Source organism: Scophthalmus maximus, chromosome 11 (genome assembly GCF_022379125.1).
Source record: "Scophthalmus maximus strain ysfricsl-2021 chromosome 11, ASM2237912v1, whole genome shotgun sequence".
NCBI classification, from domain to species: Eukaryota; Metazoa; Chordata; class Actinopteri; order Pleuronectiformes; family Scophthalmidae; genus Scophthalmus; species Scophthalmus maximus.
The window spans coordinates 11,575,672-11,602,430 of NC_061525.1; the positions used below are offsets into that span (position 1 = coordinate 11,575,672).

Below are 26,759 nucleotides of genomic sequence, written 5' to 3' on the forward strand. Positions count from 1 at the left end.
ATCTGTACAGTCTGATATGGACATCTCAGGCAAGGTGCTTTCTTGGTGTTACTCCTTTCTCACCAGGCGTTACTTCAATGTGTCATGGCAAGGAAAAACATCATTATCCCATCCCCTTCCAACAGGGGTGACCCAAGGCTCAATGTCGAGGCCTCTTGTCATTGCAATATACACCACTTTGTTAGGACAAATTATCCATTCGCTTTGCTTTTCATATCACTTCTATGCAGACGACGCCCAACTATACCTGCGATTCCTGACAGATGACACCACAGTCTTGACGGTAATTTCAGGAAACCTGAGTGTGGAGTTTGATGACCAGGTCATGCCTCTTTTCACATCACAGCTCACAACGCAGAAGATGGGCTACTAAATGGAGCAGTGGCGCCCCTCTCTATCTTTCGAGAGCACCTCCTCTCCTAACACTCTTACATCCCTAACTAGCACTTGCTGTCCACTGTCACTGCACTGACTTACCTGATCTCCTACACTTCAACCTTGGTTTTGTAGGTCAGGCTTTTTTTTTTCTTTACCAGTTTACCACTAAGTACAGTTCTTACCTCAAGGTCTCCTACTGTGCCTTAGTGTTGTCCCTCAGCTGCAAGTCACTTTGGATAAAAGCATCTTCCGAATAAAAATGTAACGGTAAAAGGTTTCCCTGCAGCTTATATGATGGCTGTAGTTTTAAGTTCCTTTCGGATTTAGTGTGGAACAATGACAATTATCAAAATTCATAACAATATTCCTCTTTTGGGAGTTTTTTTTCCTTACTCATGCATTAACGGTATTTAAAAACTGTGGGCCATCTGTTGATTCTTGACAACTGCAACGATTTTTCAATTAATCAATTAGTTGAATATTGGCAGTTAATCTCTGGTTATGTCAGTTTTTTTCCTTAAATCGGAGTGAAAATCAGTGATGGTATATTTTTTTTCTATTTTCATCAATGTGTAATTGTCAGAATACTATTGTACTGCTAATGCCAGCTAATAGGTGCTTTTATTTCACTTAAGTTTAAAATGCAGTTTCAAGATTGTTGTACTTATTCCACCTCTGGGTCGTCTTTTCAGATTGAAACTGATGGATTGTCGAAGGTTTCCCCCCCTGTGTGTGTGTGTGTGTGTGTGTGTGTGTGTGTGTGTGTGTGTTTGTTGGAGGTGGTGGGGGGCACAGGGGGAGTTGGAGATGAGAGTAAAGTAAAGGGGGTGAGAGCGAGGAGAAGTGGGTGGGGAGATATGAGGGGGGTGAGTTGAGCCGGATCCTAAGAAAATGGGCGGGTCGTGTGTGTGTGTGTTAGTGTGTGTAGAAGGGGTGGTGGGGGGGTGGAGCTGCAGTCTCCATACCCCGCCCTTTCTCGTCTGTGCCCCTCGCAATTACCTGTTTCACCAGAATTGATGTGAGCGCGAGTTGGCGAGCACATGCTACGTCGGGAGAAGAGCCAGAACTGAACTGAACTGAACTGAACTGAACTGAACTGCACTGCCTTCTTCCGGGCTCGCGAGGAACCATTCTCTTCAAACCCACCTCCCCCCCCCCAAAAAAAAGAAAGAAAGAAAAGGAAAAGAAATAAAAAGAAAAGTCACTCGAGCAGGTGTGTTTGAACAAACAAACAGAAGACGCGACCGAGGACCTGAGAGAGTCGCCAGGATGCACTTGTTGTCCGCCAGCCTCGCGTGCGCCCTCCTCGTCTCCGCGCTGCTCCGCCGAGGTAAGCTCGTCTCATTCACCGGCCGGCGGCGGCGGCGGCGGTGTCCGGGCGGAGTGTTCCCGGGCACTGACGCCGCAGGTACCGGGGTTGGAGTCCCGGCTGTCGCACGCAGGTGCCGCCGGAACTTCAGTCCGGCTTCTCGAGTCGAACAGTGGTTTTCAGTCATTAGTTAGGTGAGCTGTGAAATAGTTTCTGTCAGTTGGCGATGCTCCTTCTATGTGGTCGTGTTATATATGTTTGTTTTTTGAATGTGGCTAAAATCGTTGCTAGAAATGTCCCTCTCCATTTTTAGTTTATTTTTTTACTTACCAGATCGTTATTGCATTGTGGTTTGTGGCAGTGCTCACTTCCCTCCATGAGTCACGTTGTCCATAAGAAATCTGCATCTAGCTTTAATTCTTTAAAAAATCCCTACAAAGAAACCCAATAGTTTCTTGTGACTCCACTCTCCTCTCTGTAAGGCTGTATCATTCTACCTGCTGTTATACATTCTGACTTTTTTCTGTGAGACATGAAATATTGCCCATTGTGCCCCCCACCTCCCCCATTTTTTTTGTATCCCCCCACACTATGAGAGAGGCAGTGAAGTAGTCATCACCACCCAGTCTTCATGATGTCATCATGATGCCCCTCATTTTTTTATGTGCCCCCCCAACTCAGGCTGTGGAACAGAATGATGCTGCATGCACATCCTGTCTGATTTATTGTAATTATGGGCTGCCCGTTGGGTGGGGAAAGCGCTCCTGACAGGCCTCCCCTAGTAATTACACGTTGGATGGGAGTCTTTTTTCTTTCCTTATTCTTTTTGATGTGGGCAGTTGTAATGGATTCTACAAGTGAATGTGTCCAAGTTCTATGGCAAAGAACCTGTGGTTCTCTCGCAAGATGTGAGCAGCAACTTGGCATTAAGTGGGGATTCAAAAATATGCTCTGGGGGGGAAAAAAGAAGTTGAAACAAGAAGAAAGGATGCTTTTTCAAAGAAAAGCACCGCTTAGTCTAAATGTTTGTGCTGGGTTTAAAATGCACAGTCGGCACCGGTGGCTTTGTGCGGGTTTCCCTCTTTGTCTGCTCCAGCCTGGCCAACAGGTAGCTGCACCACGTGCTCACATCACTCAGCCAGGCCATTAAGCAAGACTGCACAGGAGCTCCGAGTGCTCCCCTCGGATGGGAAAGGGGCGGAGAGGCTGATCTCACTGTACTGCCTTCCATCATGTCACACTACAGTGGCGTCTGTTGTCGTAAATTAACACCTTGCAGCACCTATCAGTCAGTCTCAGGTGGTTTATTTGAGAGGAAATGAATGGCCCTTTTAAGGTTGTTTTTTTACACTGCTGTGCTGCTGCAGTGCCGTGTGCTTGAGACTGGAGGAGAGTGCACCGAGATGGCAGTGAGGTCAGACTTTATGGCCGTCCACGCTGCTGTATGTTTAGCAGACATGCTGTCTTGGGTGATGGTCGAAACATGTGTGTTTGCTTTCGACAGATGTTCAGGAAAAAAAGGTGCACAAAGTAAAGCTTGTAGGGTTTCTCTGGAGCTATAAGAAAACAATTGTTTTTCTCCATTCTCTGTCAATTTTCTCAATACGGGAAGAATCTGACTAAAGGGGGGTTTATTGAGTTTTGGATTTGCAATAAAAACTGCGTCAATACTTGTAATAAAAACAGGGCTGTGTTTATTATAGCTGAACAGGTGAAAAAAAGCAACAGCTCCAGGGGCTTCAGCATTACAGGCAGAGCCACGGCCTAAAACCGGATCGTACAGAAAAACGGAGCCTCGAATTAGTCTTAGAACAAACAGTCTAGAAAGATGCGTCTGTTTTTTGTTCACTCCCTTGTCTCCACCCTTCCCCCACCACCACCACCCTCCCCTCCCCTTCTGAAAAGGCACAGCGCTCGGTGTCACAGCTGGTATTACTTGTCAAGCAAGTGGGGCTCTCCCTTTTACTAATGGACTAATCTCCTGCAGGGGTCACCCAATTTCACCTGAGATAGATTCGCTCTCCTTTCTATCATCTTAAACTGGGTTACGTCCAAACGTGTCTCATTAATGTTACGCTGTTAATGCACTGGAAAAAGAAAGAATTGTATGTTTGGGTTCCATTTAAGATTTATTTGTGCGCTTGTGCGTCGGCCGTCTTGCAGGTTTCCTCTTGATGTTTGAAGACTGCATGCGGTTGTTGCATCTTTGAAGAGAGATTTCTTTGTGACTTGCAAAGTGTTGTATCCCTTCATGCAAAATTCAGATGCATCCATGGCTGTGAAAAGAAACGCATCTGTACTTCACTTTGTGTTGTCACTTTAATGCGTCCCCTCCCAAAGGACGTAATGTATGTGTTGGTCAAATTGAGCAAGTGACTAATTCGCAAACCACAGAACACAGTTGATTGAGTAACTGTATGGAAACATGAAGATATAGGACAAACTGTAGCGTTTAAATAATAAATTCAGCCTCAAAACATATGTAATCTGACCGAATAGGTCTTAACCTAACAAATTGAACAAACCTTTTTCTTAATCCATAGTTCTTCTTACTTATCTCAACAGAAATGTGAGTGAGGATACAAGCCATTATCCTGCCAGATGCTTAGCCCAAATTTGGCAGGTCATAATATCTCTCAAAAGACTCTCAGTTCTGTGCGTGAAGCGAAACTATGAAGTGGATTTGTTTCTTTCTTGTTTTTTGTGTGGAAAAAAAACGACAATCGTATTGAGTAGAAAGAGAGACAGATGCCATGGCTCACCCAAGAATCACAAAGCCGAATGTAAGAAAGAAGCAGATGTTCAGTAAAGACAATTAAGTTTTTCGTTTTGTGCATTATATGCTCCAGAGGCCTCGATCAGAATGAGAAATAAATGAAAAGATGAGTAGATAGATAGGCAGAGGTGCTGGTGATTGAGAGAGAAGCTGGACACTTTTGTGGGCTCCTCAGACAAGAGATGTTGTACTGTAAATTTAAAGCAGTATTGGGGTGGGGGAGCCCAGTGTCACTTCCCATCAGGGGGTGCAGAATTCCTACCAGTGCCCCTGGAAGCAGCGCTGTGGAGCCTGGATGTGAGGATCGAGTTTAAATAACCACTCACTTTTAAACTACTGTCTTTAAATTGCAAGTTACAAAATAAGAGAGTAACATTTTGGGTGATAAAAATAAAAACCTCAAGTTATGATGAAATTAAAATGTGGCTGTTACATAATCTTTGATGCAGCACAAAACGAGCAGAGATGGCTTTTTTTTTTAAAGAGTCAATCATTAACCTGCTTCACGTCCACAAGGGTGGAACATTTTTACAGTTTCAAAAAAAAAAAAATCAGGCCAACGAATCTGCCTGACTCCGAGAAATGACGCTTAGAACATATGCGTCTTAACAATATGCTATGGTGCCTCACGTACAGTAGACCTGAAATTAAATATAGACAAATCAGTAGTCTGTTCAAATAAGAGCACAGCAGCACAGTTCCATTAAACTGTAATTCTGATGCAACACAGTTCAATATAGACATGTATTACTGATTTCTTTCTTCTTTTGTCTGCTGCCCTGCACCCATCACGCAGTGTGTTGGAGTGGTGCACCCCCCCATCACACACACACACACACACACACACACACACACACACACACACACACACACACACACACACACACACACACACACACTCTAGTTTCTCTCCACCCCCGCCTGGACACTGAACAGGTGGAGGAGTGTTGGTTTTTAGGGCCACGGAGGGGGCAAGTGTCACTTTATGGTTCGTGTTTGTGTGTGCAGTTGTTGAGAGAAAAGCAGTTTGTTCCCATCACTCATGTCGAGCTCAATAACAACTTTTAGAGGTTGTTTTTTACAAGGGGAAAAGGCTCTAAAAATGTTTGAATGTTGAATATATTTTTGGACTTATTCCAGTGTCTCGCCAACAAACCAAACTCCACCTTTAGATTAGATGTAGTGAGACAGCAAGTGAAGAAATATGAGCTACCACGTGAACATGCTGAGTTTCCTACATGTCGGAGAGAGCAATTCAAACTCTGCTACCTCACTGAGCGGGGAGATGTATGATTGGCTTCGCCTTGGGAAAATGAAAGGACTTGTGTGGCAAAAGTAATCACTCTCGGGCAATGACTCAATGAGGAAAAGGGTCTTTTGTTTACCTCTGACAGTTTTACTCAGAGAAGTATCAGTAAAACAGCGGCAAGTGAATCTTAATTACACTTTGGCGATTGGCTTGTCCCACTTTTAGAGCCAGAGTCTCAGGTATATTCAGTTTATATCATCTCTGCTAAAATCACCTCTTCAGCTGTCCTTTTTTCGTTTAATTTGTCAATCAGGTTGCAAAAAGGCTGTTTGACTTTAGAACATAAATGAGTTTTAAAACATGTTGTTTTCCAGTTTTCATGTTTGGACTGTGGTCAGACCATTAGCTTTATAATATGTTACCAAAGAGACCTAACATCTCCCTTGCCTGCTAGCCAATTTCTCACTTTCCTCATTTTGTGCACAGGTTCCTTGCTCTGCTGTGCAAAATAATGGTTTATTTGTTATCCAAGGGGAGGGACCAGGGGGCTATTGTTTCAGCCATAAAGAAAGGCTTAACAACAGCAGAGAGATGACCGTGCTATGCAGTAGTGCTCCTTTCTTTATGCAGGAATACCCCCATTGAAATGCATGAAGGTATCCTTGGTTTTGGTGAAAGACCAACGGCACTCTGAAATTGGGTAGCCCTTGTTTCAGGGACAAAAAAAGTGAGGTTGTATCTGTCTTTTGTCATTGACGCAGCCCCCCGCTTTCACTCCTTTCCTGTGGACTCCCGCCGACTGCATTGTGAGGCTGGCTCTTTTTAAACAAATGAGTGTATGATAGCGACTTCTTGCTCCCGCTCCTCTCTTTGTCATTAATATGGAACAGCACACGCCCCTCGGAGAGGGCACAGAGTAGCTGCTGCCGGTCCCTGCACTTCGCATGAGCAACCTGACTGGGTTGTGGTGGGGGGTTGCAGTGGGGAGGGCACCTCTCCTCCATATGAAAAGCCTGTGGCCACACCCATCCTTAGCACGGCCTGGATCTTTGTTCAAATCCTCCATTAGAGTCGTTGCCCTGTTTTAATGAATTCCCCTCCGTTAACTGTGATGGTAATCCTTCAGCCCCAGAGAATATTTAAGGAATACCATGAAGGGGCACGTGTATGGAAATCCAGGGGTGCTTATGTGTCCTTTGTTTTTGTAAATTACATTTAATGAACTTCTTTTTCTCATTAAAATTTATCTCATATATATAAAACAAGGACAAAGCAGGAACACTGTTCCCACCACTGACTGCAGTGTCACCACATGGGAGCACCAGCAGCAGGGGCTCCGACTCACACTAAAGAGGGTCAGTGGTGAACCTTTGGTATTTATGCCTGCACTCCCGTAAAGTCATTATTTCTGCCTATTTATAAGAGTCAAGTGTCAAGACAGGAGGTTGATTTTGTATTAAGCCTTTGTTGTAATGGCTCGGAAGTCAGTCAGATTTACAATGCTTTTGTGCAAAAGTTGACTCATTCATTTCAAGCCCGCGGCCAACCGACAGCACGACATGGAGTTCTGACTTTCCGTTCGTTTCTGAATCAGCCTCTGTTGGGTCCGAAGCACTTGCAATACTGAAAAGTCGCTCTTTTCATTCGGATTGTTGTTGAGCAATTTTTCATTCATGAAACGACGCGCTACTCCCTGTTACGTCTTGTCTGTCGGGAATCAACAGAATGGTCCTGTGTCTCCGATTGACCTCAGTATTCACATTCTTGCCATTTCAAAAGTTGTTTCTTTGTGTTGTGCTGATGTCCACCATCCTTCCTTGGCGGACTGCAGTAGCAGTCTGCGCTGCCTGAAGCTATCTTTGATTACACGCTGCTTTGGCTGAACTTGCAGGAGACAGGAGCTCTCATTCAGGGAGACTCTCTTTCATAGGGGGCAGCAAGAGTATATATCTGATTGGAATTAAAAGCCTGTCAGTCAGTCAGTGTCTAAATAAGAAATAAGATAGAATATAACATGGCTGGCCCCGTCTCTCTACAGTAGGTCGTCAATACACGTGGGACTACACTTGAACTACAATAGAGGTCAAAAACAAGCAGCAGTAAAAAGTACTGTAGATGCAGCCTTTAAATTTCTTACCTTGTTAGTTAGCTTTGTAACTCCTTTACTCGATTTTAAGTTTAAAAAAAGTACTAGTACTAGTTACTCGCTGTACACATCAATTCTCTTTGCTGTGTACATAATTCAATATCTCCCACTCCTCGTTGGAGGCAAGACATTTTCACACCCCAGTCCTTAGACAGTTAAGACATCTATCCTGGCCTTGGGGCATTTACTTCCTAATATGTAGCTTCATGGGAAAAAAATACATTATTAATCGACAAGACGTAATCCTCACAACAGATTAAAATCTTACCAAAAACAGTCTGGTTGTAAGCTAAATGTACCAGCAGCAGCTGCACCGCTTCCCCAGATTCAGCCGCAGTTCTTCCAAGTGGTGGCTGTTCTTTCGCACGGCGATTACCCTGCTAGAGATGCTTTGGCCAATGCGCGACTTGTGGATGTGTTCGATGTTTCACGATAAGGTGCTCAGCTTGGCTGTTAAATATTCAGCGGCACTCTGCCAGACTTTACGAGGTGGGTGAAGAGATTCTTGTCTGGTAATTGGATGCATTACTTAATTTTCTAATGGGACATCTTAAGAGGTCAAGTAGCCTTGTGTTCCTGGGGAGAATTTCCAGGCATTGCACATCCCACCGATGCTATTCACTTTTGTTCTGACTTATCTTCATAGCACAAAAAGTGGGACTCCTTGAATTCACTCTGGCTCGGCTGCAGTGTGGTCTCACAAGAAAACTAGTAAACGCACAAGCAGCCAGTGTACCTGATGCCCTTGTCACATCGAACTGGCATCATTGCCATGCCTGGCTGCTCTATAGAGTGAGGACATTATCAAACCAACTTTGCAGTGTTTAATTTTGAGCAATGAAGATGCCATAACCCATTATGCTACCATTCATTTCCCCCTTACACAAGTGGTATATGCGGAGGAGATGACACATCATTTCCTCATTTGATTATGATTTCATTTAAATGCGCTGGGTCATACAGCACAACATTTGACAGTGAAAAATGAGTGGCCATTTCCTTTAGTGAGTGTAAGACAGGCACATTTAGGGTAAAGCAAGCTGGATCTCTTCACTCTCTTCCTTAGGAAATCTCCAGATTACCTGTCATTGTAGAGGGCTTGCCACAACATGCTTATTGAAACACGCAGACACTACCAGATACACCAAACCAAGACAATGTCACAGCCACAGTGAGAATACTGGCTCAGACAATACTATTTCCCTGTGCGTTTCTAATAATCTGACAACTTTGTTACCTTCCTGCTCAGGGCGACATTTCTTCAGATATCATGCTTGAATGAATATATTTCCCATTGCCCTCAGTAATGTTTTGTGTTTACTGCATTTTTATATCTGGGGTGATTACACCTGAAAATGTGCATGTTCTTCAAATAAATAAACTGAAAACAGTGAAGACAGGTGAGAAATTAGTTATTTCGAGGTACTTCTCTCTCTCTCTTGCTCTGTTTTGTAGTCAGCATCTTTTTTGACATTTGGTTTTAATGAACTATAAAACAAGACTAAGGCCTTTTTCAGACTGCCAGCATAAAGGAGTTTGTGGCATATCCAGATTGTACCCAGATGATTTTAGAAAGTTTGGACAAGAAATGCACTTTTTTGCAAATCAGAACCACACCACATTTTGAAGTGGATTGAAATGCGATTCCACATCTGACACATCTGATTCTGCACAGACGCATCTCAGTCCAGATGCTCCGACTGTTTGGAATCTGAAGTTTCTTTCGAGTCTCCCACGATGAGAGACACCAGGACCGCAAAACCAAATCGACGGCAGTGACATTGTTACTGACGCCCGTCATTACTAAAGCGAGCCATGCAGGGAGATTTGGTCATGTCTGTACACACATATCCAGCTTGTAAACTTAGGCACAGCAGTACCTTGAGCTAAATGCTGATGCCAGCATGCTTACACGCTCACGGTGCTCGCACTGAATATTTGTAGGTGCTGTCAATGCTAAGATAGTTTTTACTGTTGTTGTCTTTTTCCACACCACAGCAAAGGCTCTGAATTATCAGGGGTGTTTTTGTTCTGTTGCAATTCATAGCTTTCGCCCTCAAGCCCCTGTTTTTCTTTTGTCCGACCCTGCAGTAGACGCAGCTTGTTGCTCCTGAAGACTCACTGAACAGCGCGTTGACTCTGTTTGCTTGAAGGGGGAAAGAATATGTGCAAAACACGTCTACAGAGACTTTTACTCCTGAGCTTTTCAGGCCACATTGTAGATATTTTGTAGATATATTTCAGCGGAGGAGGAGGCGTTGGTTTTTTACTTATTGACAGGTTTTGTGTAAAGTAGGCTGTTTCTCTGCTGCTCACTGTCAGCTCGATCTGCAGGGCTTCCTCGTCTCTTGTTCTGCCTGTACCACACATGACAAGAAGCGGAGGGGGAGCGGTTAGAGATGTGCAACACAGTGGTGGATGGTTAAAAGCACTTACCTTGATGTATGGCTTCTCCTCATGCCATCGTGGAAGAGGAAAATGTAATAGCCACTGCTAATGAAATTATTATGCTTTAAAGGACCCGTGCATCCGAGATGACAGTGACATATGCCGAATTACATAAACTGAGGGTGGTTATCTCATCTTACAGAAACAAAGAGCTCTAACAAAAGAGTACGATTGGGTTTGTCGTGGCAGTTTTATTTGCTGCGTGTGTTTGAGAAAAGGAGGACAACACCATTAGTGACCTTGCTTTGACAAAAGATAAAATGTCTTTTTATCTTTCTTTTTCGCTTACTTCACGTTACGTTAGCAAATGCTTTGCATTTTACACAAATTCATCCCACACAAGAACCAGCTTGGTGCTATTGGAGTTCACACTAGTAAAACCTTTTCAGCCAAATCACGTTACGAGTCTGAAAGTCCGGACGTTGTAGCAAGTCTCAGTGGTGTGACAGTGCATGTTAATGTCCAGCCTTTCACAGCACTCCACCAAAGCAGATGTAGGTCCATGGGTATTAAATTTGAAACCACACAGATTTGATTTGCAAGCAGGTACATAATCCTTTGTGTGCATTATCTGCATTCCACATATTCCTCTCAGCGCTCTCTGTTCTGTGCAGCCGGCCGAGGCTTTAGGACCCCCCACCCCCCACCCAAACCCCCCTCAGAGCCAGAATCTTAGGCAGGACACAATTTGAAACCGTTGTGCCCTCTTAATACCAACCAGGCTGTTTGGCTTATTGGAATGGGGAGCATTGCCAGCTCTGTTTCTCAGTGAAGGGTTAGAAGGTCAGGTCTGTCATTATAAGTGTGCAACAGCATGCACAACTCTTTGCTCAACTAATGTGAAAGTATCAGCCTTGCCACTGCAATTACCGGAGATGAAAGCTACACAGGCCATCATCTGTACAAATGAAATATCTACATCTGCTGTTGTTTGCAGCCTAACAAGGCATACATTATTGATACTGGAATGTTGGTGCTGCACATTAAATTAGGACAATGATAAAACTAATTGCACATATTTTCATCAATTGTGCCTCATGCGGCATCTAATGAAGCACTTTAAGATCGATAGGTGGATGCTTTCTTGTTTTCCCACATAGAAAACGTGATGGGCCCAGGGCTGATTCATTTCTCCACAGCTCTGGTCAGGGCTTGCTGTGTGTGGTTTTGTTTCCAGCTCTGCTGTGTGGCGAAGATCCATTTACCTTGAACAGGGGTGTGTGGTGGCAGCAGGTTTGATTGGTGTCCTCAGGCACCAACTGCAACTGTAATAAGGCCATACAGATAGTACAATAGTAAACACAACCACTCCCCCGGGACCAGTGGGCCACTAATGTTCAAAGGATTTCCTATACCGGCGGTTTTTGGGTGAGGGCTGGGGCAGGGCGGGGCCACATGTACAGGAGAGAGCTTTTGTGGTGCAGGCAGGCAGACAGGCTGGAACTGCGACAAAAAGCTTGAGTAAAGAGAGATGCCAGCTGGGATAATATTTCAAAAATAAAAAAAAAATCAAATTCACCAAATTTCTACCAGGCTATTTTTGATGATGTGCTGGAAGCTTCCAGCTTGACCCTCATGTAGGCCTCCATCTGTTCTCATATAGGTATAATATACAGAGCATGAGGGTTCGTCATGCGTCTTGCCTGCAGCTAACAATTATTTTCATTCCTGATTCTACTGTCACACTTCTGTCACAAAGTAAGGGGGTAATGTCCATCACATGTTCCCCAGAGCATGTGCAATTTGCTTGTTTTATTTACAAAAACAGTCCAAAACCATAAAGCTATTAGATTTGTAATAATATAAAACAGAGAAACCTAGCAGGAGTGTTTGACATATCTCCTTGATAGATGACTTCACTAATTAATTGAGAGTTGAATTGATTAGCCAATTAATCAATCAACAGAAAATGAATGACTGACAGCTTTGATAAGAGATGCTTGATTTTAGTAATTTTTCAAGGAAAAATGCCAACCGGTCTCTAGTTCAGGCTTCTCATGAGGATTTGATACTTTTCTCTTTTTTACATAATATATCTATATATAATATGTTAAATAGATGCCTTTTTTCACAGCTGGGATAGACATCATTATTTCCCTTTTTTTCTTAACCTTCCAAAACCAAATTATCATTCAAACAAAACAAGAATAATTTAATTAATCAAATCAAACAATTCAATTCACAGTTACATAACACAGAACACTTACACATCATATTTGACAATTTTGGTTGAAGTTTATCAGTTGTTAAAATGATTGACTATTTGCAGGAATAGCACACAAATCCTAATCTTAACATTTAACAATTTTTTTGACAAATATTGTCTTAACTGCAGTGACATTACAACTGTGTAAAAATCATCAGTATATTCAAATTATCAGCTAAAATCTCCATTTAAATTCATATCAGCATACATCTAATTAAATTGAATTGAGAAAGTGTGTAAGTCACTGATAACACTGATTTCCATAGCCCTAGCCCTCACGGAAAAGAACAACCTTGCAGGCTTTTTTTGCTTGGGGTTTGATTTACAATGTGCTTCGTTTTCCTTCATCAAAGTTCGTTCACCAAGTTGTAATGTCTCTGTCTGATCTCTCAGTCCAGCTCAACTCGCTGAGGGAACATGGATTGTTTGGTCGGAATTGTGGGACTTGGTGTTTGATGTATGGAGTCGACGCAAGGCGGGGACATAGTTTTTTCCTCGCACTTCGACTACCAAGTAGAATAGCAATGTGTCATCAATTCATCTCACGCACAAGCATGTACATTAACCCCCACATGTCATTCCACACAAACAAGCAGCTCTGTCTCAATCACACATGTAAAACTGTATTGCACGGGTAGTACGGCGATGCGTTTATTCATGGCATAGACAGTTTTTTCAGATAAAATATATATGTGGCACTGTTCAGCACTGTTACAAATGATGTTCAATCTACAATCCAGAGAGCAGACACTTACCCTAAAAGTCTGTCCCGCTCTAGTTGGCTCGGTTGCTTCAGGCAAGCGAGGCTGGCAGGTTTATGGCCTGTATAAGAAAAACTGATACCTCCTGTCTGGTGTGATACCGCATGAGGAGACCCGGCGAACCGACGTGTTACTTTGATGTCAAGAAGGTTGTTTTGAATGTGTCGGGAATATTTTAAAGCTGCCTTTTAACGGTCTGGCTGAACAGGGAGGGGGGAAAGTTAAACACTTGAAAATTCTTTTTTTTGCACCCAGATTTATTGATATTACTTTAATCTCTTCAGCAATTCAAAGGGCACTATATTAATTAGTGAGACGCATTACTCACTGTTAGAGGCTCCATCTGGAGTATCACACCATCTGCTGCCCCTCTTTAACCCTAACACTTATTTTATTAGACTGTAAACAGAATGCATTTTTCACGTGTTAATTGGGAATGCACTTGGATTCACTGAAATCCCAAGATTATAGACCATGAACATGAATCAGAGTTGCAGATGGTGTTTTCAGGACATGTTTTGCCTCTCGTGGTTTTTTTTTATCACACACCCACTGCGTACATGTTAAATTCTTCGCGTAATGTTTTGTACCTCCACCAAGGAGGTTATGTTCTCATCCCTAATGTCCGTTGGATTGTTTATTGCTTGGTTGATTATGCAAAAACTGGACAGATTTCCACAAAACTTGGTGGAAGGATGGGACATTGGCCAACAGAGAATCCGAACAACGGGGAAGGTCCAGGGTTTTTTTCTCCACTTTCTTTAACTCTGCGAGATAGGATGTTTTTTGAGAGGAAATCATTCATTTAAAAAAAAATCTGGCATATTTAGGGGACTGATATCTATGAGTTTGTGCAATTTGGTGCAGCTGGATTTAGGGGGACTGTTTGACGGAAGTATGCGCTCTACTGAGTGCCATTCTAGTTTTATCAGGTGTTATTTCCTTGTAAACATTCTATTATAAAGGATAAAGCAGAATGTCTCCGACCGGAGATAAAGAAAATCTCTGGCTTTAAGATTCAGCTCAACCTTAGCTCCCATAAAGCACTCTCAAAAATGTTTCAGCAACTGAAAGATTAACTGCATTAATTTTAAAGCCTGTGTGATTAGAACCTGAGTTGTTGCATGTGGTTGCGGGCTCATCTTAAGGCATGAGTGAGCAGGACAAATTCAATAATGCTCGTAGGATCCTCCAATTTAATCAAGTTTGAAGGCTCCTTGGCCTATGAGAATGTTATCACATTGAAATGACTTGGAAAGAATTAAATGTGAATGAGTGGTTTCCAATCGCATTAACTGAATACAGAGCTAATAGGCCCCTGTCTTGCTATCTTATACGCAAAAGCAGCATTCAAAATAAACTCAAAAAAGCTAATTTAATCGGATTCCTTTCTTTGGTCCTTATTGAGTTCGAGTTTAGAAACACATATGTATGCCACATTACATAGTAAAGTAAATATTGAAAAGGTTTTGATTTGATCTGTCTCCGTGCACACATGGCCTTTGGATGTAAGTCAGAATGGTGATGCATGATCATTTGCAAATTTCAGCCCTAATTGAAACGAGCTTTGGCCATGCAGCAGAGGGATTCGAGTAGGCAAAGCCCAGTTTACCAATTTTAATAACTCAATCAGAAATCATTTGACAATGATTGCTGGCTCTGTCTATTTTCAGGAAATTACTTTGAAGGGAGGTAGGCCAGATTTGCATTACCTTTGTGATGGAGTTTTTGTTTAATATTTTTATCCTAAGAAACACGGTTAACTCTAAATGTGTAGATTCATTAGCCTCTAACAGTGTCTGGTACTGACCGGGATTTTTTTTTTAAATCAATCTCGTTCCTTCATAACCTAGACGCTTGAGTGAGGTAATGTCAGCTCTTCTGGTTAGAGACATTAGGCACTGAGTTGCATTAGGATGGGTTAATGGCTAAGTAGGAAGCAGTGTGGCTGTGCTTTGTTAATGGGGTAATGCTGCCTTTAATGGCACGTCGTTAATGGAAGTTGTTGTTGGATGTTCAGTGTCAGGACTCTGAGCTCTCCCATGATTTGCCACAAGAGTGTACCCACCGGCATCTCACAACCACCTCTCCCCCTGGGTGGCCTGGCCTTCGCCCCTCAAATACATAATTCACAACTTAATGGACATGATTTCTGAGTGCACTTATACCTCCTGATCACTCTGGCAGGCTGCTGTCTTAAAAGCAGTGAGTCCCTTCACCCATGCAGCTCATCTGCTGACACGATTTATGACATTTTTTAAGAGGGTTTTATGGTCGCTTGTGTGGTTGAGTGTATTGAAGAGAAAATGTCAAAGACTAATGATTATGCCATAAGATCAATTTCTCCAAACCCTTATGGCAAGTCATTCAGAGTAATAATCACCCTTCTTGTAAAATGCCTCTATTCTTTCCATCTGTCTCACCCAGAGAAAAATGTAGCAGAAGGGAAGTCTATAGCTGCTTTCAGATGTGCACTGAAGTTCCTGAAATTTCCCTGAGGGGCTGTATGTGAGAACACAAATGTCTGCAAATGTTCCTCCGGAAATTTTTCCAAACCTTTGCTGCACTTAGTAAAATTTCCAGAAAATGTCTTGAGTGAGCCCATGTGAGAATACAGCAGGTGGATCTCTTGAAAATTCATGAGGGAGTGTAATTATGGTCATGTCCTTCCTCCTGCACTGCTCTACGCAGACGTCATGGAAGAAACTTTGCTTTCTAATAGTGCCGGCATGTTCCTGAGCCTTTTTGTAACATTTGTCCAAGCTTCCTTTTAAAAGCAACCCCCCCCCCCCCAGCAGATAATAGTTTTCAGAGCTTTGCTGAAAATCTGCTGAAAAATTAAGGCTAAATCAATGCCCAATTGTCTGCTTGCTTTGATTGCACAGTGAGTGTCTTCAGAGCGAGACAGTTATCTAAAGCAACTTGAACATCATTTATTAAAAGCACTTGTCAATGGTCCCCTTTCAAAATCTTATATTAAAGTCACTTGTTAATCAAAGGGAAAAATGTTAGAGGCCTTTGAATATGTTGCAGGGTTTTTTTTTTTTTTGTATTGTGTAAGTCTTTATGTCTCTTATGATCCAGCTTCAAAGCTTGAATGATAGTCAATTAATAATGATGAAGAAATTAAGATTTTTCTTGGGTGCGTGAGAAAAATAACTCCTAATGACGAAAGGTGTTGACAATCTAACTTGCATTAGATCGGGTCTGCTGTGTAATTTAGCACTGAGATTTTCTTATTACCTCGGGCGACCGTCCAGACACGGACAACATGACATTATGTTGAGATATTTCCACTTTAGCCTCGGTGAGATTTACTGGAGAACTTTACTTTCTAAATGCGTCAGCAGGAAATATAGTTTTTTGATGCCAGTTCCTCAGAATCACAAACATTACTCAGCCTAACAAAATTTCCTGATTCAATTTAATTATTTCAGTTTCAATTTTTTCAAACAAAACTCTGATTGGAGATTTGTAGTGTTCTTCCATGCACCAAATGAGCTTCAATCCACTTTTAATCAGTGAAAAGAAACCGTGACTTTCTGTGTATGAAGTGCAACATAATAGCAAACACAGTCGGAAGGAAATATGTTAACAGTTGGATTTTTAAATGATTAATTTATATAATAATATTTACTTACATAATAACGTTATGTCAAATAACGTATACAGAGAAGCCTGGAAATTTTAAGTCTGGAAAAAGTATGGAACTTTGAAATGGAAAATGTGCAGGAACCCAGCAAACTCCTATAACTTCGGCAGCAACTTTTGTTTGCATGAAAGAGCGCATTGGTGGTTCCAAACCAAGTTTTAAAAGTGGCAACATCACGACATTACGCTTCTATGTGGAGTCAGCCATTAATTACACATTGCAGAATAAATGCTTACCTCCTCGAGCCCCCCCACATCTCTCTTTCTTTGTCCTCTCGCCTCAATCCCTGATGAGAGGCATGAGAGGCGGAAGCAGCAACCTGATCCCTCAGCTGCAGGTCTGCACAAGTACTGAGGCCTCCTCAGAACCAGTCTGAAATCAGAGAAAATGAAGCCAGTGCTTTCAGTCACGGGGCAACAATGGGAACCCGACAGGTGGGACTGCAGGCGGTGCATTAGCACCGTGCCTGCCTGCTGTCGTCTGTAGGTGTCTGTTGACCACACATGATGCAGCAAATGAACATTGTTTGGCTTGCCTGGAGGGGGAGAGAGCTATCTATACGTCTCTCCAGAAGTGTTTTTTTTTTATTTCACAACGGAAAGTGCATTTCATATCTAGTGAGAGGGGGTGTGAGGCAGGTACACTGAAGCAGCACTGATGAGGGTTGTTTTCTAGAGGTTTACCGCTCTGTGCCTTCGCGTTCCTATATTTTATAAAGCCTCTTACACATTAGATTTTTTTGTCTGTTTGGCCCAAATAACATGCAGGATCAACACGTGTTCTGTGATTGGCTACTTTGTTTGCCGAGCATTGACGCTACTGTTGGTTTGAAAAGCACACTGGTCCAAAAACAATGTTCCCTGCTGCTGGGGTGATGGAGGGCAGCCATTATGCCTAATAGACTCAGACTAATAATATTGTGTGTTGTACTCTACATAATTCTCCCTTTGCTGTCCGTCCTCCTCCTCCTCAGCAGTTCTCAGACTTGTTTTGCCCTGAGGTGACGAACGCGGCTCTGCACAGAGTAGGCTGTGAACATGTCAGGAGTTCTTATTTGTTTTTATTCAACTCTGGCTTGAAAAAATCTTCCTGATTTTGACAAAAACAAAAAATAAAATAAAACAAGTCTAATTTTCAGTTAGTTGATTTGTCAACTAACAAAACCATATTAGCTGTTTTAGCTGTCACCTTGAATTCTGAGGAATTTTGATTGGCATTATTTGACTGGTTTTCTTCTTTCTTTGTTTTTTGACAGATCTCAAATTAAATGATAAATGAAGCAATTGACCCACAGATGAATCATTACAGAATATAATCAGTAGTTGATCCCTCGTCACTAATTCAAATTGCATGCTTTAATCTACACACACCGAGACAGATAGTTCAGGTAAGGTTGGACTATAGTTTTGGACCAAACCTTTGTACTATTCATTATTTGTTTGATCAATTGTTTCAGCTCTAAAATAGATCCCAAAAAGATCTTGTGTTATTTTATTGAGGACAATAACTGAACGGGTTTTCATTCAGTGAATGTTGGAAGAGGATGAATTCATTCAAAGCTTGAGGACACAGTGATGTCGTGCTGAATGCGAGAAAATGTCTCAGACCTGTGAAAATAAATTTGTCTGCTGTTCTTCAGAGTAATTTCCCATTCTAATATTTCTTCATTTCATGGCCGTGAATCAATTTAGTGTTTTATTAATGTCAGACTCTATCACACACTCTTTTTCATCTTAACACTAATAAATGTGTTAGACTTTGGACCACGTTTCTCATGAAACTTGCAGATAAGAATCCGTAGAGAGTGAATCACTTATTAAAAACCAGAAAGAGACTAGACAGGATCAGTTCAGCTGGGCCATAGAATCGAGCCTGTGGGGAATATTGTTAGAAAATGAAACCTTTGTCCGGAGTCTTTCTCACTATAAATGGACAGCTTTTCAGATTGATTCTCTGTAAAAGACCCTCACTCCCCTCTTAAGGTCAAAATGACCAGGGCAACATCTTGAGGGTCTTGGGTAACCTTCTGTGCCTTGGGACAGATGGTGTGACATAAAGCAAGGCTTGAAAAATGGCTATAAATCTACACGTGACGGACTCTCTGCAGTTCATTTTACATAATGCGGCCCTTGTCAATCCCGAGGTACGTGAACAAGCTCATACTTTATGCTGACGTCTGACAAATAGATGAATTTAGGCAGCTCCTCCACATCAGCACTAGAGCTGAAAGGATGTCCACTCGGCAATTATTTGATAATTGATTAATAATTCCATTGGTCTCTTTTTTTAAGCAAAATTGGCAAATATTATCCGTTTGCATCATCTTAAATGTGATGATTTGTTGCTTGGGTTTTGGATTTTTGATTGAAAATTTTCCCAGACCTTATGCTCTGAAAAAACTGAATGGCCAAGTTTCATTATTCGCTGGCATTTCAGAAACAAAATCGTTAAATAATGAGCAGAGAGTTCTCATCGTTCAAAGTAACTATGGTATAACGTTGAACCCAAGTTCACTCACACACTCAACATTTTTTTCTCACTTTCTTTTTGAGCTACATCCATATTTATGTATTTTTGCAGATTTTCTCTCTGATGAATTTCTGCTGTGAAGACGTTAATTTTCTCTGTCACAGCAAAACAAGTGACATGAGGCTTTACAAAACCCGCGCAGGGGAAAACACTGCAAACGTGACCCCTAAAACACCCTGAAAAACTCTCGATACACTACAGACTACAACTATCTGCAGAAGACAATAGTTGCACACTGGTGTTCTTTCCATTCAAAGTGAATGTCTAATGAATATGTAATTGTCCAGTTCACCAAGCTTGGTGGACCGACTCACCACCCGATAGAGGGTCGTCCGTAGAGCCATGTCGCCAAAGTTTGTAGCCTGCCCAAAAGTGAGAAGACGCAATGTATGTGGGAAATACTACTAGCGCCACCTCTTCACTGCAGAACAGAGCATCAGGACAGTTTACCTGATGTGTGTGCTTCAGTCAGAGTCAGGGTCACTCGGTTATGGACATTAGTATTTTTTATTTTTTTGTAGCCGGCAGCTCTCGACAGTCTGGCAAGAAAATACAAGCTGACGCCATGCGATAAAGTCTCTGACAGGCAATTACAGTCCACAATGTCGGCGTTTGGAACGGTGCTTCCATGGTGCAGCCTGCGACAAAAGGGGAAACGGCGTGAGAGGGATGTTGTGCACATGTGCTGTCAGTTATCCATCAGTGACACGACTACACCTCTTCCCTCCAGAGGGAGAAACAGATGGATGTAGCTTTGTATTAAAAAAAGAGATCCCCTCCTCAGCTACAGCTGGTCTGGAACACTTCCTCGGCATGAACTGATGTTGTGACAGAATTTAAATACAGTCATGTGCTTGTCATAGTCAATAACATATGAGCTGAGAGTGTGAGAGCTGACAAAACAGCAGCCTATAGAGGTCACATGTTACTAAAGAGCTGTGAGCTGCTTTTTTCGGAAAGCTTCCAACACCTCGCCGTGTGACGACGGTGCCTCTGTTCTTCTTACCGGCGCGTAATGAGAGATTGAGCTTATTAAATCACTGATCTCTCTTCTCATTGCAGACATTTGAAGTGGCAAATCAAAATTCAGCTCTTGTTAAATTATTAAAGCAAAGTCGAGGACGAGGAGCATAGTGTCACGGAAGGTTAGGTTTTCTTTGATTTCTCGCTTCTTAGGCAAGCACCGATCACTATAAGAATCTAGCCTCTCCTCAAGTATTATTGATCGAGCTGAAATGGTTCCGGCTGCAACCCTTACCGCTGAAGCGAGTCTATTTGCCGTCGAGTCATGTGGACATGCGCCGTGGGATCTCCATTCACTGCACAATCCTCATTTTCAGCACTTAATAAGTTTGGGCCTCCGTTTTCTTTCGGATGTTGCAGCTGAAATGCGTGCACACACACAACAAGCACACAAATGGGAGGACGTAAGGTAGCAAACAGGGATACAGAGAATATGGTGGGGAGGGAGCTGATTTCCCCGGTGAGCGTATATCTGAGCTGTCGTCACCTGTCTCTTCTCGGGAATAGAGGCGCCCTAATCAGGAACATGAAAGTGTCTCCTGTGGTGCTGCCTCCTGTCGCCTGTCTGTTTCTTTATTTACCGTCTCCAGAGTATTGGCTAATTTTCTGTGTCCAGTGTGAGCGGTGGGCGTCCATATGGGGAGAAGAATTGCCCGTCAAAACCTGGTCGGTATGACTTTAACTCATTCTATCAAAGTGCTTATAAACTGATGACGTGTCAGAAGTCTGGTATAGAAATTGACTGTTTGATCTGTTTTGTCACCAGTGTTTAATATCGTAATACCCAATGTTGTCTTATATGCATCGTATCTGATTCATATTAACTTTTTTATACAACAGCACTATCCCAAAGCCAAAATATGTATATTTGGATTTCAGTTTTTTTGAGTTTTTAATAGTTATATCATCATCAGACTGACCCAAAACATCCGTACCCTCTTTATATAGGTTGACATTCTGTGCATTTCTTTGGCTTTAATACGTCCATGGCAAACAACAGTAATATGTTTTATGTTTGTGTATTCGATTTTATTTTTTCCTTAATTTGTGTCTCAACAATGCTTTGCACAAACAATAAGAAATCCAAATACGACAAAACACAAGGGTTGAACTGGTGCTATTTTCGGCTGTCCCCTCATCATATAGGCAACTGTTAGAAGAGATCTCTTTTTGAAAAAGTGTGTGTGTGTGTGTGTGTGTGTGTGTGTGTGTGTGTGTGTGTGTGTGTGTGTGTGTGTGTGTGTGTGTGTGTGTGTGTGTGTGTGTGTGTGTGTGTGTGTGTGTGTGTGTGTGTGTGTGTGTGTGTGTGTGTGTGTGTGTGTCAATGCGAAGTCACACTGTTCACCTACTTTAGTTAGGAGGGATTACCTTATCTCAGTGAGCAGCAGGAGCTTTGTCTTCTGTAACTCAACATGTGCGCTGACTTCTCATTGTGAAACAGTGTAATCTGTGCCGATAAAACCTTTTGCCTTAATACAGACTCTTTTAAAGTTTTCCAAAGGCTGAACGCAGCTTTATTTGAATATTCAAAAATGCCTATTGGAATTTGAAATGTAAGGAGTCTATTATACAGAAAGAGAGATAACCTTTACAACACTGCAGTGCTTCCAGTGTAACCTGAATATAACTGACTGTTGTTGTGAAACAGCGGCAGGTTTCAGCAGAGAAGGCGTGACTCTCTCTCTCTCTTTCTCTCTCTCCCGAAAAGTTGCCAACTAGGTTGTGAAATACATGTGGATGTTTCCTTGACCATTAGAGGTTTCTGGCACCAACCCCCATGTGTAGCGCACAATATAGGTAGTGATAGATTATTTTTGGCACCCTTAACAACTCTTACAATGAAATGTAGGAGTGTATTATCAGAATTGACACATATGCAAAACCATCTGTCCACATCTTGCACATGGAGCTCATTAACTGCCTCCCCTTAATGGATTCACAATGTCTCCGTTCTCCTTTTCTTCTTTTTTTTTTTTTTGCCTGCACTAGAAACATCTAGCTGAGGCCCATTCAAGCATGAGAGTCAGTTTCATTAGATTTACATTAGAAAGACAAAACAGGCCGTGTGGGATGGCTACATCAGCATACTGTGTGTCCGCACCAGCAGTCCGCATTAGTCTAGTCTGAGTACGAGCAGTACAGTACAGCTGCATGACAGTTGAATTCATCAGATGCTTCAGAAAAGAACGACATTTTAACGAAGGAATATGACGTATTGAGCTTTTAATCCTGTAATTTACTCTACAATTCAGGGTGAACTGATTTTTGGGGTGGCAAATCACGGACTATGCAAGGCATGAATGCAGTAAATAGTTATAATCGTGCTTATCTTGACTGGGACAGAGCTTTTCATCTGTGTGCTTGCTGGAGAATTCCTGGTAAAACTGTCAGCAGCTGAAATCTAGTGAGGTTGTTTTGTCCCGTGCTGTCAGTATTAAATGTCACCGAGCCGTATTTAAATGCAGGGATTGTTACTGTGTACGTGAAGTGCTGTGATGGTGCTGTGTTTTTCAAATAATTGTTATTGGGTGGGTTACACACATTTGATTCCCACTTAAGCAGCTCCTGTGTCACAGATGCAACGGCGCTGTAGGCAGTGATAAAAGTCATCAACAGGGATACACCTCACACCTTTTTAAAATGATCTTCCTGCATCTGTACTTGTAAGTCCTGACGTATTGCACCGATCAATCTGACTCATTTCATACAAATGTCTCAGTGAATTCGGAAACCTATTAAAAATAATTTGGTTCAGCAACTGTCTAATTATCGTTTTTTTTTGTAAATACATTTTAAAAAAGATGCTTAAAAACCAGGAGATCCCGCACAGTCCTAACTGAATGGATGTTCCAAAAGAGAGGTCCACAAAGGTCGGTGGTTCGGTCTCGCCTCCCCAAGTCAGCATGCTGAAGTGTCCTTAGAAAATGTCCGGAAAGTTGGCTCTGGACAATATCCGGAGTTTGCCTTTCACGTATGAAGAAGGAGGAGGACATTGTCCGGGTCAGACGTTTTCACAACAGCAGGAAATTGTACGGAACATTCAGACGAGGGTTGGCTCCTTGATACAGTGCCCACTCGCCTGCCGTCCATCGTCTGGAGATTTTCCTGCTGTGTTCTCACGTGAGCTCACTCTGGAAGTTCGGCTAGGGGGCTGGCAGGAAAAGTTCCGCCTGGAACATCATTGGCGCACGTTTGCGTTCTCACAATACAAGCCCCTCCGCAAAAGTTCAGGAAAATGTACAGCAGACTTATGTTGAGCTACAAAGACTGAAACCGGGGTAACCAATTTTCTGGTTCTGGTCCCTCATGAAATCACAACTCGCTGCTGCTCAAGTTTGTTGTACAGATTGGACTGAGTTTTAATTTGTAGGCTTCAGAGGCGCTTGCAGGCAAATTTGGTCAGAGTCTTAAGCTTCATCTAATGCCACAAGAGAAATAAGTGCATTAACCAAAACGTTAAACTATAACTAAAGCAAGAGTATCGGCCCCAGGGTGAGGAAGTCACATCAGTAATAGCAACAACTTTGAAACACCGAAGCTAAACACACAGGCAGACGGACCTGTTAACAACAGAGTCGACAGCTCCTAAAGATGAGTGACAAGCGTCTGAGTGAACTTGTTTCCGCTGAGTATCTCGATCAGTCAACAGCAGACTTTGTTGACTTGAGGCAAACTCTTTTATGTGTGTGTGTCTTTAGTGAAGACACAGGACAAGCGGATGACTATTTTATGAATTTTAATTGTCTCGATGTGAAAATGACACTTGACATCAGGAGGTTTTACTTGAGGCAGAACAAGGAGCAGATCACCTCCGAGCTCCGAGCGGTGCAGATACGCCTTCCGAGACCCGGTTGTTACTCTGTCCCAATGTAGACAGTGGTAACCATAGTAAAAGTATTTACTTTCATTCAAACCGGATGCAAATGAGTATCACGCAACAGAGCAAATTAATTAAAACCCCTCTTCTTTGCACGACTCTGGCAAAACCTTTAAAAGTCTGATGAGTGAGGAGGAAAAGTGGGAGTACAACAGTTTGTTTTTCCAGCTGTTTCTTTGTGCGTGAATATGTTCAGACAATTTCAGGAATGAATGCACTCGGTAATACACAAGCGTCTCGCTATTTATGTTCTTTTCCTGTAAATACACAAACATTATTTGTCAGTGATTCAACCCCGTAGGAACTGTGCCGGCCACTTCTTTGTTCTCATACACTTTGCCGAAGTGCCCAAGTGGTGCTTTAGACTCCAGCTGTCAGACCTTCGTTGCCACCCACTCCCGCCCGTGCGTATAGATAGATAGATAGATAGATAGATAGATAGATAGATATATACATTTTATTTATCCCAAGCTGGGAAATTCCAGTGTAGCAGCAGCACGTTTCACATAGCACACTTTAAAAATATATACAATATCTACACAAATAAATTTAAAATATGAATTTACATGAAATATTAACAGTGGAAATAGTGCAGTAGTACAATAGTATACAGTAGTATACCTCAGCCCGAGCGCTGAGAGGTCTGAAATGTCAACGTGAATACCAAAAAGCTGGGCAAAACCTCATTGTCAGTTGGACCATGGCAGTCTCTTCTTCGCTGCAGCCCTCTGGCTCTGACCCCTGATAGCAGCCCATTGAGACACTTGGGCTGGCACCCTCCCCCATCCCCCTCTCAAGCACTTTGTCTCCATGGCGATGTTTTCATTGAAATTTAGGCCAGGAAAGGTTGTTTTCTCTTCCAAGGGAGCTGTAAAATTAACAGAACTCTATAGAAGCTGTGTTTGGGCGGGGACACTAAGTGGAACTGATAAATGTCGCTTTGAAACCTTCAGATTAATAACATTTTTCAATTTTAAGTCAAAAACTTTCCTGCTTTGTTGGAGCTGAAAAAGGGTAATTGAAATTTCGCTGCTTTGCTTTGCCCCTTTGCAGTGAGCGGTTTGGAGACTGTTGTCGGCCAGTACGGGGACACGCTCGAGATCCCGTGCAACAATGGAGCCATGAAAGCAGAAGACGTCCTCATCACTAAATGGAAATATGTGAGTTACGGCAGAGGTCAATGGATTCAAAATGGTGAAGTCTGTCTGACACCCACTCACCGTGTCTGAGCCACGCCCAGTCTGAGTGCATATGTCGTGCATTAGACCATGCACCTGTGCCTCCGTATGACACTGCATGCGCCGGGGGGTTGGGAAAGAAAAACACTGTAATTTGATTTGATCTGGAAGCCAAATGTGACAGACAGACATGTAACACGTGCAACACTGCTCTGCTCTCCAGAACAAAGAAGAGGGACTTTCAGGAGACCTGCTGGTCAAGCAGACACACAAGAACATCACAATCATCGCCACTAATGAGTACAAGGGCCGTGTCAGCATGGCCGCAAACTCCAGCCTGCTGCTCTCTGCAGCCAAGCTGACCGACCAGCGGGTCTTCATCTGCATGGTGGTGACTGGCGCCGACATCGCAGAATACCCAGTGAACGTGGTGATCTACAGTGAGTACAAGCTGGCACAAGTCTGAAATACCTTTCCCTGGTTTTTAGATCGCTTTAGTAAAGGTTGATGCTGTGGCTGACTGGAGCAACGTGCAGTGAACAAATCACTTACAATGTCATCCTGACCATTTACACATTTTGTATGTGTTTCAGAGATGCCACCAGGCCTGGAGATTTCTGACAAAGCGGAGGAGCTTGAGATTGGGAAACTTACCAAGGTGGGGTTTTTTTTATGATAAGCTTTGCTTATACATACATTATTTTAAGCAGTGAATTGTCATGGGAAATCCCTCACTTGAGCCAAGGTATCTTGAGGCAAGGCAAAGACCATGTTACTAGAGTTCTTTGAAGTGATTCTCATGAATTAGTAAAGAGCAGAATCCCCCCACTGCAATTAAAATACCCAACGGATCTGAGGGGCTTTGGAAATGCTTTGGGCATTTCATGGTCTGTTGCGTAGAAAACTCCTCAGTCCTCAAATGGCAGCAAGGCGTTAAAAAGGCAAATTTGCTCCGATTTCTTTTTTCATTTATAAAGAGTCTTGAAATGGTGATGATTATTTCTTTCAATATGTGTGGCCTGCACGTTTTTTGCCAATTTTTCTCAAATTGGGATTGTTTGTGTTCCACAGCTAGGGAAGTGCGTTGCACAGGATGCCAATCCAGCTGCAAACATCACGTGGTTAAAGAACAATGAACCTCTGGTGGCTGATGGGAAAGGTGTGTATTCCTCAACCTGTTGCATGTCCTTAAGTGCTAAGAACATAGCTCTTTGGATGAGCTTTGGC

General features: G+C 42.5%; 1 protein-coding gene across 2 annotated transcripts in view; it reads left to right on the top strand.

Moving 5' to 3' along the window:
* Window positions 1-1,357: 1,357 nt before the first annotated feature.
* The window catches only part of LOC118299692 (CD166 antigen homolog), a 35,000-nt gene continuing 9,598 nt past the window's right edge, over window positions 1,358-26,759 (top strand). Inside the window, exons 1-5 of one of the 2 annotated variants that reach the window (XM_035623629.2) lie at window positions 1,358-1,708; window positions 25,408-25,514; window positions 25,756-25,972; window positions 26,126-26,190; window positions 26,604-26,691. In XM_035623629.2, the coding sequence (XP_035479522.1) occupies window positions 1,648-1,708; window positions 25,408-25,514; window positions 25,756-25,972; window positions 26,126-26,190; window positions 26,604-26,691 (538 nt within the window). In that variant the 5' untranslated portion in view covers window positions 1,358-1,647. The remainder of the gene's footprint in view (window positions 1,709-25,407; window positions 25,515-25,755; window positions 25,973-26,125; window positions 26,191-26,603; window positions 26,692-26,759) is intronic. The other variant, XM_035623628.2, reaches the window with a different exon arrangement.